The sequence below is a fragment of the Eumetopias jubatus genome, unplaced genomic scaffold, assembly GCF_037043125.1.
Source record: "Eumetopias jubatus isolate StellerSeaLion01/CBP00866 unplaced genomic scaffold, mEumJub1_p1.0 scaffold_14, whole genome shotgun sequence".
Lineage (NCBI taxonomy): Eukaryota > Metazoa > Chordata > Mammalia > Carnivora > Otariidae > Eumetopias > Eumetopias jubatus.
This window is the reverse complement of record NW_028274820.1, coordinates 64,655,094-64,672,320: the sequence shown is the minus strand read 5'-3', so window position 1 is coordinate 64,672,320 and position 17,227 is coordinate 64,655,094. Positions and strand designations below refer to the sequence as shown.

Genomic DNA, 17,227 nt, shown 5'->3' with positions numbered 1-17,227 from the left:
CAAGCAGGGGGCAGCTGCAGAGGCAGAGGGAGAAGCAGGCTTCCCGCTGAGCAAGGGGCCCGTTGCAGGATTCGATTTCAGGACCTTGGGATCACGACCTGAGCCGAAGGCAGGTGCTCAACCGACTGAGCCACCCAGGAGTCCCAAGACAGCTAGATTTTAAGAAAAACATTTCTTTTTTTTAAAGATTTATTTATTTATTTTGAGAGAGTGAGAATGAGAGAGAGAGAGCACATGAGAGGGGGGAGGGCCAGAGGGAGAAGCAGGTTCCTCGCTGAGCAGGGAGCCTGATGCGGGACTCGATCCCGGGACTCCAGGATCATGACCTGAGCCGAAGGCAGTCGCTTAACTAACTAAGCCACCCAGGCGCCCCAAGAAAAACATTTCTTCTACCCAAATTATTTCACCTATTTGCTGCCGCCTTTTTAGCTTTTGTCTAGAATAACTGGTTTTTAAAACTTTTTAAATGATAATCATGATTTGGGCTGTAGTCTATAGTAATAAATGCATATGGTGTTTTGGAGCTCTAGTGGTTGGCAGCTCTCAGTCTGAGTACTTACAGTACAATGACCAGCATTTAATGAATACTCAGTAAACATTTGTTGAGTTAAATTTAAGTAGCCATTAATTTGTGATAGAAAATTAAATAATTCCTTGATACCTGGGAATTAGTCTGTAGGTGCTAACTTCTGCAGATAACAGGATGTGTGACTTATTTTGAAGCTAATTTTAGGTATGACATAGAATGGTATGTGATTAATATGTTTATTAAAAAGAAAATTCATAAAGTATGTCAGATCACTGGTAATTAAGTAATACGGTACAGATTTTGAAATATTTTTAGGATATTTCAAGTTTTGTTATTGAGAGAAGGAATCTTGTTGTAGTAAATATTCATGTTATGGGCATTTTGAAAGTTGTTGATCATTTTATTTTATTTTACTTTTTTTTTAAAGATTTTATTTATTTATTTGACAGAGAGAGACAGCGAGAGCAGGAACACAAGCAGGGGGAGTGGGAGAGGGAGAAACAGGCTTCCGGCTGAGCAGGGAGCCCGATGTGGGACTCGATCCCAGGACCCTGGGATCATGACCTGAGCTGAAGGCAGACGCTTAACGACTGAGCCACCCAGGCGCCCGAAAGTTGTTGATCATTTTAAACTTAGCACCTTTTTACGTTTTTATTAGTTAATATATTTTGAAGTCTATACTCTCAGAAGTGACAGCTTTATTTTGAATTGTACTAGATACAGATCTGTTTATTAAGCTGAGTTACTTGGTATCTAAATGAATGACTTTTATGCCTGTTTTAGTATTAAGATATCGTAAGTAAAAATTACCTTACCAGGTTGGGGATGAACCCTAGATTACAAAGTAAGGAGTGGGAAATGGTGCATAAAACAGTCATAATGAGTATTACATAAAGTTGGCTCACCGTGTAATTTTGTAAAAGCAGACTTCACTTGTTTTAGTATGGTTTTATGAGTATGATTTAAAAAAAAAATCAAATCTAGCAAAACCCTGACATAAATTAAATGGGGCCTTAAAAAGTCACAGCAAAAAGTCAAGTCACTACAAAAAAATCAAGTCATAGTATGAAGTTAAATGACCAGAGGGAGCCTGTACAGCTAGTCTGCAAGGAATTCTGGAGTCTAGCAGTGTGATCCAAATCAATGCTGGCTCTAGCTGCCAGTTCCTGTCACCTGGTTTAAATATGGATGAGGACAATTTTGGGTCTTGCAGCTAGGGTTAGGACTTTCAGTTTATCAATGTATGCATTTCTGTAAGATAAATTTCTAGAGGTAGAATTGATAGATTGAGATATTCAGTATTTACAGTGCCAGATACTATGCTTTCTGTAGTAGTTCATTTGCAATTCTGAAATTCAGAAAGCTCTTAAAATCAGGTTTTAAGAAAAACTAACAAAACTCAACCTGAACATGAGGCTATTTCCAGTATTATTTTCACACTGTTCATATTTCCCACAGCAAAGATAGTAATATGTTCAATTATGGAGTGCTGCTCCTGACTTCTTGAGAGAGTCCTGTAGTACATGATATATATACCACATTACCTCTATAAAACCTGAAAATCTCTAAATTCCAGAACATATCTAGCTCTAAGGGTTTTGAGTAAGGGCTTATATAGGTATGAATTGGCTTACTCCTGTGTAAGAAAACTCATTTTCCCATACCCTTATTAACACTGGATATTGCATCATTGATAAGTGAAAATAGCCGGTGATTTTAGGTATTACTAGCCTTAGAGGTTGTAGTAGATTAGATTTATAGTGTAACTTTGAGATCTGGAAGAGCAAAGTCATTACCTTAAATGACCCAAAGTCTCACTCTGCCTTTGCACCTGTTTTAGTTACATTCAGAGTTAAGTTGGCTGGAAATTTGACAGTGTATATCAAGTTAGCAGTTTGTGTAATAGTATAGTTTGGCAGGAAGTACAATGTGATCTTCTTCTTGACATATGGGAGATACTTTGTGAGAAGTGTTAATGGTTCCAATCATGGTATTATTTATAGGTTTCATGTGAGTAGTACTTGATTTTCTGATTATGGGAACTAAGTCATCTAATTAGAAAAGAAGTGATAGTTTTTAGCTGTTTAGTAATTCTGTATGGGTTTTACCTCTTTTCCTGATTTGTAACTCTTGCCTTATGTTGTAATTACTGATTTCCAAATAAAATTTAAATTTTAATTCTCTGGAATTTCTTTTAATGGTATGCAATATAGCTAAAACCTAGGGGTTTTTTTCTCTCTCAAGTGGTTAGCGAGTTGTTCCAACATTATTTGTTGAAATAAGCCAACCTTCCATTTTAAATTGCCAGTGTTTATCATATCTAATTTCTTATATTTACTTGGGCTTATTGTAGATTTGTAATACATTTTAATATTTGATAAGAGTCATGAGGAAAAACTTGCCCTCCCTTCCCCTCAAATATCCTGGCAACTTCTGTGCATTCTTCTAGATGAATCTTCTGCAAATAGGGTTTAGATTGGATTGGTATTAAATTTACACATTTTGGAGAGCATTCATATTTGTATAATATGGAATCTTCCATATAGGAACACATGTCTTTATCCTGTTTAGTTTAAAAATGTTTTTCCTTTTTCCAGTAAAATTGTATACTCAAAATGATTTCTAGGGAGGAACCACTGTACAAAGATACATTGCATATACTTCCCTTACTGGACTGAATTACACATGAAAAACATAGTGTATACTTTGGAAATAAACTAATGGAACCTATTTACCATATGGTTTAAGTAATTTAAATTAAATATAAAACCTTTGTAAGTACATTTAGAATATATCCCCAAAATGAGTTTCTCTATGCAAGAGAAAGGGGTTTTTTGGTTTTTTTTTTTTCCCCTCTTAAATTATGGTCCTGTATTGCCACTAAACAAACAACTAGATTTGGCTTTGCTGGTAATTTAAATTCCTTATTTCTAAATAACTAAAAATATATGCTTATGGTGATGTGCTCCTTATTTTCTAGAATGTTTATATTTTGAAGAGAAGGCAAAAAGTTAATTTGTTAAATGTTAATTTTCTTCAATCTTATTTATTTTAAATGTAATAGACTTTAAAATGTCCTTTTTCTCATATTTCATTTTTATGGTAATGTCTGTAGTTGAACTTCAAATAAATATAATTTATATTTAAATTTGCCATTTTAAGCACTGTATCCTAAAAATGTACTGGCCTAGATACTCTGACCTTTTTTTTTTTTTTTTTTAGTTCAGAGGATTCACAGAACATAGGATGTCACCAAAAAATCTACCTCGTGTGTTACTCTCTTTAACTCATGAGCTGCACAACAATTGCAAATTTGAGCAAGACGGCTGTCCACCGTGTTGAAGAACTGAAGAACCTAATTAACACAGGATGACCTAGGAGTGATTCTAAGCATATAACAAGATACTATTCATTAGCGAATGTGTCAGTCTTGATTCTGAATGCTGCAGATAACAGCACGCAGAGTTTCTCCTTTTTTTATTTCTGAAGCATTCACTTGACCTTCCATCAGTAAGACTGACTTTTCCAATCTGTTCCGGGAGATATTAATGGAATACAGTCATGTCCACTCCAGACGAGAGGCAGATCAATACTGAATATGCTGTGTCCTTGTTGGAACAGTTAAAACTGTTTTATGAACAGCAGTTGTTTACTGACATAGTGTTAATTGTTGAGGGCACTGAATTCCCTTGTCATAAGATGGTTCTTGCAACATGTAGCTCTTATTTTAGGTAAGTACTTTAATCTTGCTTGATTTGTAATTTCAAATGCAGAATGTTAGCTTATTTTATTTTTTTATTTTTTATTTTTTTTTAGGATTTTATTTATTTATTTGACAGAGAGAGACACAGCGAGAGAGGGAACACAAGCAGGGGGAGTGGGAGAGGGAGAAGCAGGCTTCCTGCCGAGCAGGGAGCCCGATGTGGGGCTCGATTCCAGGACCCTGGGATCATGACCTGAGCGGAAGGCAGACGCCCAATGACTGAGCCACCCAGGCGCCCCTATTTTAATGTCTTAATAAAGGAATTCTTTTAAACATTTAGGTCAAAAAAAAAATAGACGTCTTAATGTTTCGCTTAACTTTTCTATTCCAGTGGCGTAGTGCTTGCCAAATCACTTCCTTGCATGTAAAGGACAGGTTGAAGTTTTTACAAAGGTTTAAATATAAGAAATTTGTTGAAATTAACTCAGGTAAAGTTTTAATTATGGGGAGGCAAAAATTAAAAGAGAAAGAAAATAATTTTTATTTACCATTTATTTTAAAATACTACTTTTAGGAAAGTAGTCATTGTTGATAGATGGAATTAGGCTCAATAATAACTTTTAGAGGATCATTATGGCTATTCAGACATGTTAAGGACTTTTTTTCCTTTGCAAAAATGTTTTTCTCATTCTTGGTTATTGTTATCATTTATGATACCTTTTAGCCTTACCAGACTCCTTGCTAGATTTCATTATTTAGTAATTAATAACATTGTTATCTGTGCCGTAGAATTTAGAAGCTGACTTATTTGTAATAACAAATAAATAAAGCATAACTTTACATTTTTATGATCTGCAACTTTTAATCTTTTTAGGTAGGTTTCTCTTTATTCGTTTCATAAGAGGAATAGAAGCAAAGGCATAGAAATTATTTTATTTGTGGTCTGCCCTTAGGTTGAATTTTTACTTAATATCTGAAAGGGACGGGGTGAATAAAGATGAGTTAAATGTGGACCAGTATAATCCTACCACAGATATTAGTGGCTGTAAGTGGAGATCAGCAGTGAAAGTTAATTTCTGCTGTTCTTTAGTGATAACTATAGACAGGTTTTTTTTTTTTTTTAAAGGTTTTATTTATTTGAGAGAGAGAGAATGAGATAGCATGAGAGGGAAGAGGGTCAGAGGGAGAAGCAGGCTCCCTGCTGAGCAGGGAGCCCAATGTGGGACTCGATCCCAGGACTCCAGGATCATGACCTGAGCCGAAGGCAGTCGCCCAACCATAGACAGGTTTAATGTTGACTTTTTAAGGTTAACATACATGAAGGTTGTAGAAATGTTGGATTTCTTAATGTAACACATCTCATGATGATTGTAGCAGCTGAGGCCCACATACTAATTATCTTTGCTATGCCTGCAATTGTTTCAAGTTAAGCTGTGGATTTTTCATGCAATTTCAGACATTGATTTTCTTAGAAAGCTTAGCATATTTGCAAACAGTGGTTCTAAAACTTGGTTGATCCTCAGACTCTTCAAGTGCTTCCACAGAGATTCTTGGATTTCAAACCTAGAAATTCTGATTCAGTGGGTCTGGGTTAGAGTTTCAGAATTTTTATGTTTAAGAGCTTCCCAAATGATTGTGATGGTCAGTTTCTTTTTCAGATTTATTAGAAATTGGAGGTTATAGATTCAGTCAATACCTAGGCTTACTAGCTCTCCCATTCTAAAGATTTTTATTTATTAGAGTACACGTGTGCGCCTGAGCATGGGGGGCAGGGAGGGTCAGAGAGAATCTCCCAGACTCCCTGCTGAGCGCGGAGCCCAATGTGGGGGCTCAATCCCAGGATCATGATCTGAGCAAAAATCAAGACAGATTCATCAGAGAAGTAAGAAGCAACAGTCCAGTACCATGCTACTTAGGACAAGAGAGGTGGGGTGTCAAAAACTGTGGAATCAAGGGTAACAAACACCACAAAAGCAATTAGGTAGCAATTAGGTAGTCACTGGTGTAGCTCAGAATGAGGAATAAGGACAACCTTCTCTTACTCTTTTTTTCTTTTTTTATTCTAACTGAACTTTGCCTCAGGTTGGTCACTGGGATTCTGGGTGCATTTTTGAGTTTTTTAGTCCCCCTCAGATAACTTATTCAGCTGTAACATGTCACTTTGTAAATAATTCATAGCCTATTGTATTAATGCTTGACCTTCTCTAGAGTTTCAGTAATATTAAATACTTTATTATTTTCTTGTCTTAAATATATCCAAAATTTAACTCCCTCTTTTTCCGGGATTAACTTGACCTTGCAGTTCCTTGACCTTACTTTCTCTCAATGACTAGCAGTATTTTTTCAGGCACTTAACTTGAGAATAAACAGTGTGGCTTTATTTCCCTCTCTACTCTCTTCCATTTCCTATGTTCAGAAAATCACCAGATCTTGATTCATTGTGATAGCTTTTGTATCCATTTCTGCCGCCCTGGGGCAGGTTGTTGCTATTCCTGCTGTAGATTATTGCAGTAGACTCATAGTCTGTTTTCCTATCTCCAGCCTTTGGCCCTTGAGGTCTGTCAGTAGAGTAGTCATCCTAGAATACATTTTATCATGCTGATAAATCCATACACAAACCCTTCAGTGTTCTGCACCATAAGAAAAAGCTCAGACTCCTGGTCTCTTTCAAAGCCTCTGTGATCTGACTGCCACTCATCTTTTCGGTCTCCTGTATGAGCCCTTATGCCCTGGAAAAAATGGTCATGTTCTGCCCTGATTCCCTAGTTGATCCCTGTTGATGGCTTTCCTCATCTTGTCCTAGAGGGGCCTAAGCTAGTGCTGTTGTGATACCCACTTTTGATCACATACAGATCTTTCTCTTGTATGCACGCAGTAATATTCTTTGCATTGTTTTTTCGTCTCTCACCTGTATATGGGTGTTCTACTTTGTATTCTGTACACCAATTGCCTTTTTTTGGCATGTAATAGACTTTTAGGAAACTACCCTGTATAGTTTTAGGAAATCATTTGAGCGAATGACATTTTTAACACCTTTATAGAGTTACAATTTACATATCACTAAATCCACCCATCTTAAATGTATAATTAAGTGAATTTTAGTATATTTACAGAGATGCATAACCATCTCTATCTAATTTGAAACATTTCATTCACCTTTGTGCCCTTTTACAGACACCATTCTTACCCACAGTCCTGGGTAGCTTCTAATCTCTCTTCTGTCTCTATATTTGCTTTTTGGGGGGGACATTTCATACAGATGGAATCCTATAATATGTGGTCTTTTGTTTCTGGCTTCTTTCACTGAGCATGTTTTGGAGGTTCATCTGTGCTGTAGTACGCATCAATACTTAGTTCCTTTTTATGGCTGAATAGTATTGTATGACTATAAAGAGGAATGATTTTTTTTTTTTTTGGTCAAACATCAGTGGCATTTTATTTGGGAAGTTTCTATGTATTACATAGATGTTCCTTTCTCTTACCACCACCACACCCCCCAAGAGTGATGGAATTTTTTTTTTTTTTAAAGATTTTATTGATTTATTTGAGAGAGAGAATGAAAGAGAGAGAAAGCACATGAGATGGGGGGGGGGGTCAGAGGGAGAAACAGACTCCCTGCCGAGCAGGGAGCCCGATGCGGGACTCGATCCCGGGACTCCAGGATCATGACCTGAGCCGAAGGCAGTCGCCTAACCAACTGAGCCACCCAGGCGCCCAAGAGTGATGGATTTTTGATGTTTTCACTCAGAATGGCATAATGGAATAGTTTGGTATATCTCTGGCACTGAATTATGCTTTTTTGTTGTCTCCCTCAAAAGCTTTCCCTATAACATGTTCTTCAGCAAATTCTCTAAATAAACATCCATGTTGTCTAGTTTTTCTTCTTAGGTCTACGTTGGTTTTACACTAAACCCATAAGCTTTGTTTTTTCTCTCTCTCTGGTAGGGCCATGTTCATGAGTGGACTCAGTGAAAGCAAACAGACACACGTGCACCTGAGGAATGTGGATGCAGCCACCTTACAGATAATAATAGCTTATGCATACACGGGTAACTTGGCAATAAATGACAGCACTGTCGAACAGCTTTATGAAACCGCTTGCTTCCTGCAGGTAAGTAGCTTTTCCTGTTATATACATAAACTGCTTTATTGTTTCAAGAGACATGGTTTCATCAGTGTTGTCTTACATCTATATAATTTTCTTATTGCAAAACTTAGAAGGTAAGTTTTCTCTTCTTAAAATGTACAGGGGAGGGCGCCTGGCTGGCTCAGTTGGAAGCACGGGCAGCTCTTGATGTTGGGGTCCTGGGTTCAGGCCCCATGTTGGTGTAAAGATTCCTTAAATAAATTTAAAAATAATGTATAAGAAAAACAATAGGATTTGATCAGTCAGTAAACTAGTTTTATGATGGGAACTTAATTAAAAGATGGGTGAAAATTTCATACTGGTTTCATATTCTAATATACCTGAGAATTTGGATTTCAAGTAAAAGTAATTTTTAAAAGTGTTTATTAAATTTAAGTGCTTCAGTTTTGTTTGTTTTTTTTTGCTAGAGCCTGAGATGTATTAATATTTGATGGTACTACTTTTCACAAAAAATTTAAAGATTCTTATGGAAATTATCAAACTTTATAAGAGCCATGTGACCATATTGAGCTACTAATATTAAGAACTATTTAAACTAAAAAAGTGATCATTGATCCATTTACAGATAAACTATTTTACTCTATTTTCCCCTCACCATTTAAAGAAAATTTTAAGAGGAATATAAAAAATATTTTCCTCATTCCTTTCTCGTTTTGAAATAACAATGTGTATTTCAGAAACAAAATTTCTCTGAGGGGAGAACCTTGAGACTAAAGGTTATATTTGGGGAGAACAGGTCATGATACCTAGTTAAGGTGCTTCATAAATGTGTGCTGCATTGAGTATGAATAACAATGAATGCCAACACCTGGGTAAAATTCTGGTAATCAGAACTCAGTCCATGCTTTATATAGCTTGCTTCCTTTTATTCTGTACTCTCTTTCCCTATAAAATTATACAGTATCCTACTGTACCTACAACTATGGGGAAATTGAGGGCCATAGTAGCTCCCTGGTGCTTTAGAATTAAAGGCATTCATAACTTAAATCCAAACCTGAAAGGAGGAAATGCCTACAGTATGCACTGTCTTCCGTAGTTTAAGTTTTCAGTATCTTTTTTTAGAGCGAGAAACTCAAAGCAGGTATTTTTTAGAATTGCTTAAAAAATTGAGGAATTTTAAGAAATTTGGATTCCAGAGTACTTTATTACTATAAATAGTGATACTCTTCCTTAGAACTCTTTTCCTACCGTGTTAATGAACTCTGTATGCATATACTTACCAAATGCAAAACAGGACTCCCTTGGACTGGGCTGTCCTGACAAGCCTGGGATGACAAGCCAGGCTTTTTGTGACTACCAACATGATTTTCCTTATTAAGCACTGAAAATGATAAATGTTTTTATATGCCCGATACTATTCTCATCTGTTATTTAGGTTAAGTGTAATGCTTTATGTCTACAGATATATGGATACCATCTGATCCTTATTATAATCCTCAGTAAGGATCTCCCCATTGTATACAAGAGAAAGCTGAGGCTTAGAGAAGTGAAGCTGCCTAAGGATGTCTACTTACTGACCATCCAGTCTAAGCACCCTGACTTCTCACTGTAAACTGCTTCTAGTTAGTTTCCTGTGGTGTTGAATAAGTAGAGTAGGGAGCACTTCTGATTTCAGCCGAGATCTACTTTTCCTTCCTAAGAAAAAAATCTAGGAAACAGAATGGCTAAGGTGGGTCATTTAAATGTAGGTAATTTATAATTGCATATAAATGTATTTATTCCTTTGGTGACATTACTTGTCTAAAGAAAGGCACATAAGTAGTCATTGTACCTGGTTTTCTTGTTTTATAGTACTGTCTTGTCGATGTTGAGAAAACCAGGTAACAGCTACGCAACAGTAATCATTTATGATAAAAAATTTATAATGATAGGGGGCACCTGGGTGGCTCAGTCGTTAAGCGTCTGCTTTCGGCTCAGGTCATGATCCCAGGGTCCTGGGATCGAGCCCTGCATCAGGCTCCCTGCTCCGTGGGAGGCCTACTTCTCCCTCTCCCACTCCCCCTGCTTGTGTTCCCTCTCTCACTGTGTCTCTGTCAAATAAATAAAATCTTAAAAAAAATTTTTTTTATAATCATTTATGTACTATGATTTACATTGTTTCCGTTTTTTTCAATTACATATTTTTAAAGCCTAGAAAAGTATAGAACTTAGGCAATAAATTTCCATATTTTTCCTTTAAGACCATTTTCTTAAGATTTTATTTATTTATTTGAGAGAGAGAATGAGATAGCACCAGAGGGAAGAGGGTCAGAGGGAGAAGCAGACTCCCCGCCGAGCAGGGAGCCCGATGTGGGACTCGATCCCGGGACTCCAGGATCATGACCTGAGCCGAAGGCAGTCGCTTAACCAACTGAGCCAGCCAGGCGCCCAAGACCATTTATTTTTAAGAGCCTATTTAATGTTACAGTATTAGCTCCTAAATAGGGCACCTAAGTAGGCCACTGGACAAGTAGTAGATATGCAAAACTATGCATAGTCTTCTAATTTTATTATTACTGGAAGGCACTTCCTTTGCCCAAGCATACATATCTAAAAATAGAAACTATAGGATGGGGATCTGATTAATACTACTTGTATTTTACATAAAAGTAAAATTTGTCTTTATCAACCTTTCCCCCTTCCCCCCCATTTTAGGTAGAAGATGTATTGCAACGCTGTCGAGAATACTTAATTAAAAAAATAAACGCAGAGAACTGCGTGCGATTGTTGAGTTTTGCGGATCTGTTCAGTTGTGAGGAATTAAAGCAGAGTGCTAAAAGAATGGTAGAGCACAAGTTCACTGCTGTGTATCACCAGGAAGCGTTCATGCAGCTGTCACATGACCTACTGATAGACATCCTCAGTAGTGACAATTTAAATGTTGAAAAGGAGGAGACGGTTCGCGAAGCTGCTATGCTGTGGCTAGAGTACAACACAGAATCACGGTCCCAGTATTTGTCTTCAGTTCTTAGCCAAATCCGAATTGATGCACTTTCCGAAGTAACGCAGAGAGCTTGGTTTCAAGGCCTGCCGCCCAATGACAAGTCTGTCGTGGTTCAAGGTCTGTATAAGTCTATGCCCAAGTTTTTCAAACCAAGACTTGGAATGACTAAAGAGGAGATGATGATTTTCATTGAAGCATCTTCAGAAAATCCTTGTAGTCTTTACTCTTCTGTCTGTTACAGCCCCCAAGCAGAAAAAGTTTACAAGCTGTGCAGCCCACCAGCCGATTTGCATAAGGTTGGGACTGTTGTAACTCCCGATAATGACATCTATATAGCAGGGGGTCAGGTTCCTCTGAAAAACACAAAAACGAATCACAGTAAAACAAGCAAACTTCAGACTGCCTTCAGAACTGTGAATTGCTTTTACTGGTTTGATGCACAGCAAAATACCTGGTTTCCAAAGACCCCGATGCTTTTTGTCCGCATAAAGCCATCTTTGGTTTGCTGTGAGGGCTATATCTATGCAATTGGAGGAGACAGTGTAGGTGGCGAACTTAACCGGAGGACCGTGGAAAGATACGACACTGAGAAGGATGAGTGGACAATGGTAAGCCCTCTGCCTTGTGCTTGGCAGTGGAGCGCGGCAGTTGTGGTTCACGACTGCATTTATGTGATGACACTGAACCTCATGTACTGTTACTTTCCCAGGTCTGACTCATGGGTAGAAATGGCCATGAGACAGACCAGCAGGTCTTTTGCTTCGGCTGCGGCTTTTGGTGATAAAATTTTCTATATTGGAGGGTTGCACATTGCTACCAATTCTGGCATAAGACTCCCCTCTGGCACTGTAGACGGGTCTTCGGTAACTGTGGAGATTTATGACGTGAATAAAAATGAGTGGAAAATGGCGGCCAACATCCCTGCCAAGAGGTACTCAGATCCCTGTGTTAGAGCTGTTGTGATCTCAAATTCTCTGTGTGTGTTTATGCGAGAAACCCACTTAAACGAGAGAGCGAAATATGTCACCTACCAGTATGATCTGGAACTTGACCGATGGTCTCTGCGGCAGCACATATCTGAACGTGTACTGTGGGACTTAGGGAGAGATTTTCGGTGCACTGTGGGGAAACTTTATCCATCTTGCCTTGAAGAGTCTCCATGGAAACCACCAACTTACCTTTTTTCACCGGATGGGACGGAGGAGTTTGAACTGGATGGAGAAATGGTTGCACTACCACCTGTCTAGTCGGCGAGTTGAGGGAGTGCACGCCTGGTTTATGTGCTTTGTCATTTTCTTTGCTTAAACAAGAGGCTATGAGAGGACTAAATATGAGTACATAAAAGTCTATCTTTGATAAATTTTATTTTTATGCCCTACTTAATATTTGCATCAGTATAATATATATCAGTGAGTCTTACAGAAAGATATGCTTCCATAATATGAAATAGATTATCTGATAATTGAGAAACTTTTACGTGTATCATGAGAGCATAAGAATCTGGATTATCTAATAACATTGTTAGCCCTGTGTTATGTACAGTTCAAAAAGTTCACTTATTAAAAGTAGTTTCCTGTTCCTAGTGTGGTATATCGCAAATTGTGCCGAGGTTATTTTAGTATATGTATCTCATTCCTGTGCTTCTGTTCCGAAGTCCTGGAATATGGTTTTTTTCAGTGTAATTAATTCAGCTGCACTTAACACTAGTGTCCATGTTGGTATAGAAATGTTGTCAAAATCCTATACTCTAGTTGAGGAAGATCTTCCATTTTATGGTATTGCACAGGGAAAGCTATGACTGCAGGATCAGTCTAACTGTACTATTAGGTGCATGTGTTCTCTCTTCACGAACTTATACTTGTCTATCTAGAATACAGGTCTTCCAATCAGCTGGTCATTTACCAGGTGTGGACTTAACGTTGCTGGGCTTGCAATGAGAATTGCTGGTCCCTTGTTGTGCGGGTCTGTGTGGAGCTTTAATCCGTAAATGCCTCCACTTTCTGTATTACATTAACATTGGCTCATGCATATAACTACCTGCTGCTGTTGTATTTCTCCATCGTAAAGATTTAGAGTGGGTTAACCAGGTCATTACATCTTAATTTAATAACAAGCATTACTGTAGAGTGATTGTGTATAGATATCCATTAGCTGTCAGGGTGTGTTTTTTTCGGTTTTGTTTTTTAACCTGTTGTGTGCGTGTGGGGGTAGGAGTAGGAAGGTGAACTGTTCAGGAATTCTCGGCACTAGCCGTGCACACGAGCAGATCATTAGTGCTGCTCTGGCATTAATCCCAGGAACCACTAGCAGTAGCGGGGCGCCGCCCATCTAACATGAGCACAGGTGCTTCATGACCAACATTACTAGCATGTTCAACTGCATAATGTTCTGGCACTGTATTTTGAATGACATTAATTTATTAAATAAATTGTATATATTATCTGTTTTTCTTTTGTGATGGGGATGGTGTAATGGTGTGCTTTTTTAATTTTACTGGGTCAGTTTAGCTTGTTACAGGTGTTTGTTTTTTTCCCCCAGAATGTGACATACATATATATATATATATATATATATTTGGCTTTCCTTTATTACCGTCTGATTTGAGCCTTACTGTATCAACATAACATCAACTGCACAGAAGAGACAATGCCTTTCAACCCTAGTCCCGGATTAAGATCCTCTGGAATACTTTGAAATGCCTGAGCCTCATCCCAGACAAAATGAACCACAATTTCTGGTGGGTGCACCCATCAAGTGTCTTTCAAAGCACTACAGGTGGTTCTTTTGTGCAGTCCCATTGAGAGCCGTTGGGTTAGGCCTTAACTAAGGATTTCGGTAGGCATTTCCTTCTGGTTTGCCAGTCTTCCTAGAGCACGTCTTAGTCATGTTCACACACTTCAAGTTCACACACTTTAACTGCCTCTCACTGCTTACTGAAGAAAGTCCCAAATTCTTTAGCACATTTAAGGCTCTCTGTAATTTGACTTTAAATTACTTTTCCAGCCTTATATTATTTTCCTACAAACTTTACCAGTCAGGCTTCTGCTGTACTTTGCTGTCTTTGCCTGTGCCACCGCTCTACTCACAATGGTCTTTTTGTCCCTATGCTGCCCATGGCTGTCTTTCTGTATTTAAGATCTACTTGGGGGAGTTTTTAAATGAATGCTTCCCTGATAGCCACCTCTTACCTGTGCCCAAGAGAGTGCCTTCTCACACATCTTTAGTCACCATCTTCAACTTCTCTAAATGGGTCCTTTCCTTTCTTTAGATATGACCAAACCTTTTTTTTTTAATAGTATTTTTCTCCTCAACCCCTTCTTTTCCCCTTTAAAAGCTAATTCCTTGCCTGAACTGTCTGACAAAGACGCATCTCAACATTTACCAATGAACCCATGTGAGATTGGTTTCTGCCATTATCACTCCACTGCAACTTTTAAGTTCAGAATCCACTTCACTTGTCTTGATATAATAGTACGTTACACTGCTGAACACTTCATTTGAAAGACTCTAAACTGGACTTGTGACATTACGCTCCCCTGGTTTTTTCCCCTACCTCTGGGGTCTTTACTCAGATGCTGATTTCACCTCTAAGCTTAAATCTTGATCTTGTATTCACATGCCATGCTGTTTACTTCAATGACTTAAATTGATTTCCTTTGGTCTAGACCTTCACCTGAGAGCCAGACTTGGATGTTATCTTAGCTTGGGTCGCTAAAACAACGTGCCACTGACTAGGTGGCTTTATCATAAAGAACAGAAATTTGTTTCTCACAGTTCTGAAGACTGGAAGTCTTGAGATCAGCTTGCCAGTATGATCGTGTTCTGGTGAGACCCTCTCCTGGGCTATGTAGGCGGCCGGCTGCTTGTATCCTCATGTGACAGAAAAAGATCGAGCAAGCTCTCTGGCCTCCTCTTAGAAGGATACTCATGAGATCACTGAGGGCTCCATCCTCATGACCAAATTACTTCCCAATACCATCACACTGAGATGAGAGTTTCAGCAAATGAATCTGGGGAGGTGAGGGGACACAGTCCAAAACAGATAATCCAACTTAAATGTCTCAACGTTATCTCAGATTCAACATGTCTTAAGACCTTCCCCACCCCCATCTCACACGTGTCTGGTTCAGGTTCTGTCAGTAAACAGCACCATCATCCATCCTGCAGCTTAAGCCAGAATCTTGGAAGTTACTTTGATTTTTCCCCTCTCCCTCACCTCCATACCCTGAGTCACAAGGCCTTACAGATTATCTTAAATATCTCTTGAACTCCTCCTCCTTTCTAACATTAATCCAGAGCCCCTATCATCTCACCTGGAGAACTTAATTTCCTAAATCTCCTTAAAACAAAAAATACCTTTCTTGAGCTGTAATTCACATACCAAACAATTCAGTGGTCTTTATACTCATAGTCATGCAGTCACACTATCAGAGAACATCTCATGACTCCAAAAACCCATACCCAACTCTCCATTTCCCCGCTAAATCATCTCTGCTGATACCCTTTTTTGCTCACACTGCAATCAACGTAATCTTTTTACAACAATTATGTCATGCTTTTGCTTAGAACTTTCATTGTCCTTGGAATGGGAGTCCAAGGTCCTTTCTGATTTACAGGGCTTTTAGAATCTGGTTTCTCCTGGGTGCCTGGGTGGCTCAGTTGGTTAAGCGACTGCCTTCGGCTCAGGTCATGATCCCGGGGTCGTGGGATCGAGCCCCACATTGGGCTCCCTGCTCGGCGGGAAGCCTGCTTCTCCGAGAACTCTCCCACTCCCCCTGCTTGTGTTCCCTCCCTCGCTGTGTCTCTCTGTGTCAAATAAAAATAAAATCTTTAAAAAAAAAATCTGATTTCTCCTTACTTTTCTGGCTTCCTTTTCTTCCTTACAATTTACAAACTCACTAAATGGAGATTTTTAGTTATTTTAATAGACCGAGTCCTCTTTCACATATGTTTTTATCTGCCTAAAACACTCCTCTCCTTTGATTAGATCTAATTAGATCTAAGGAGACCATACATCCTATTTTATACTTGTTTTCCCTTTGACTTTTAAAAATGTTCCTGTTTAATGGGCGCCTGGGTGGCTCAGTTGGTTAAGTGCCTGCCTTCAGCTCAGGTCATGATCCTGGAGTCCCGGGATCGAGTCCCACATCGGGCTCCCTGCTCAGCAGGGAGTCTGCTTCTCCCTCTCACCCTCTTCCCTCTTGTGCTATCTCTCATTCTCTCTCTCTCAAATAAATAAATAAAATCTTTAAAAAAAAAAATGTTCCTGTTTGGATGGTGAGTGCTATGGTAACCCTGGCTAAATTCTATTTACATGTCAAGTAATTTCCTCTGGTGGCTTAAAAAATTCTACCTTGGGTTCCCTTTATTTAAATCACAGTTTGTACCCAATATTGTCTAACACTCCTCAAACTCTCATAGTTACTTGTTTTGATTGTCTTCACCGCTGCTGTGAGGGCAAGGGCTTACACAAAATACAATCTCTACGGAAGAGTGTACAGGCACAAAGGGAATTTGAATTCAGGCCCCTATTTTGGAATTGTAATTAGTGGAGTATCTCTGACACTACAGAGAAAGGGTTTATCAAATAAATTAACATCAAATGAGCTGGCATTTAAAAAAAAAAATAACATATAAAAAGGATTTGACCAAGTAGGTGTTATCCCAGGAATGAAAGGTTGGTTTTACATCTGAAAGTCATATAATATAACCATATTAGCAGAATAAAGGAGAAGAATCATATCATCTCAGGAGACACAAAAATTATTTGATAAAATCCAATATCCATTTACGATAAAAACTCAGCAAATTAGAGAAGGAAATTTGCTCAATCTGATAAAGAGCATCTATGAAAAAGGCAGAGCTAATATACTTAATGGTGAAAGACTAAAAACTTTACCCCTAAGATCAGGAACTAGGGGCGCC

The 17,227-nt window shown here is 38.4% G+C and overlaps 2 protein-coding genes across 7 annotated transcripts in view; one reads left to right on the top strand and one right to left on the bottom strand.

The window, feature by feature from the left end:
- Window positions 1-13,748, top strand: part of KBTBD2 (kelch repeat and BTB domain containing 2) — a 48,442-nt gene extending 34,694 nt beyond the window's left edge. For all 5 annotated transcript variants that reach the window (XM_088018545.1, XM_088018544.1, XM_028092253.1 and 2 more), the window contains 3 exons: window positions 3,752-4,260; window positions 8,178-8,343; window positions 11,014-13,748. In XM_088018545.1, coding sequence (XP_087874671.1) covers window positions 4,091-4,260; window positions 8,178-8,343; window positions 11,014-12,549 — 1,872 coding nt within the window. In that variant the 5' untranslated portion in view covers window positions 3,752-4,090 and the 3' untranslated portion in view covers window positions 12,550-13,748. The remainder of the gene's footprint in view (window positions 1-3,751; window positions 4,261-8,177; window positions 8,344-11,013) is intronic.
- The window catches only part of AVL9 (AVL9 cell migration associated), a 91,894-nt gene continuing 82,841 nt past the window's right edge, over window positions 8,175-17,227 (bottom strand). The window contains exons 23-24 of one of the 2 annotated variants that reach the window (XM_028092251.2): window positions 11,754-15,312; window positions 8,175-11,655 (exon numbers count right to left, since the gene is read on the bottom strand). The gene's annotated coding sequence lies outside the window, so the exon portion shown is untranslated. Of the gene's footprint in view, window positions 15,313-17,227 lie in introns of both variants that reach the window. The other variant, XM_088018543.1, reaches the window with a different exon arrangement.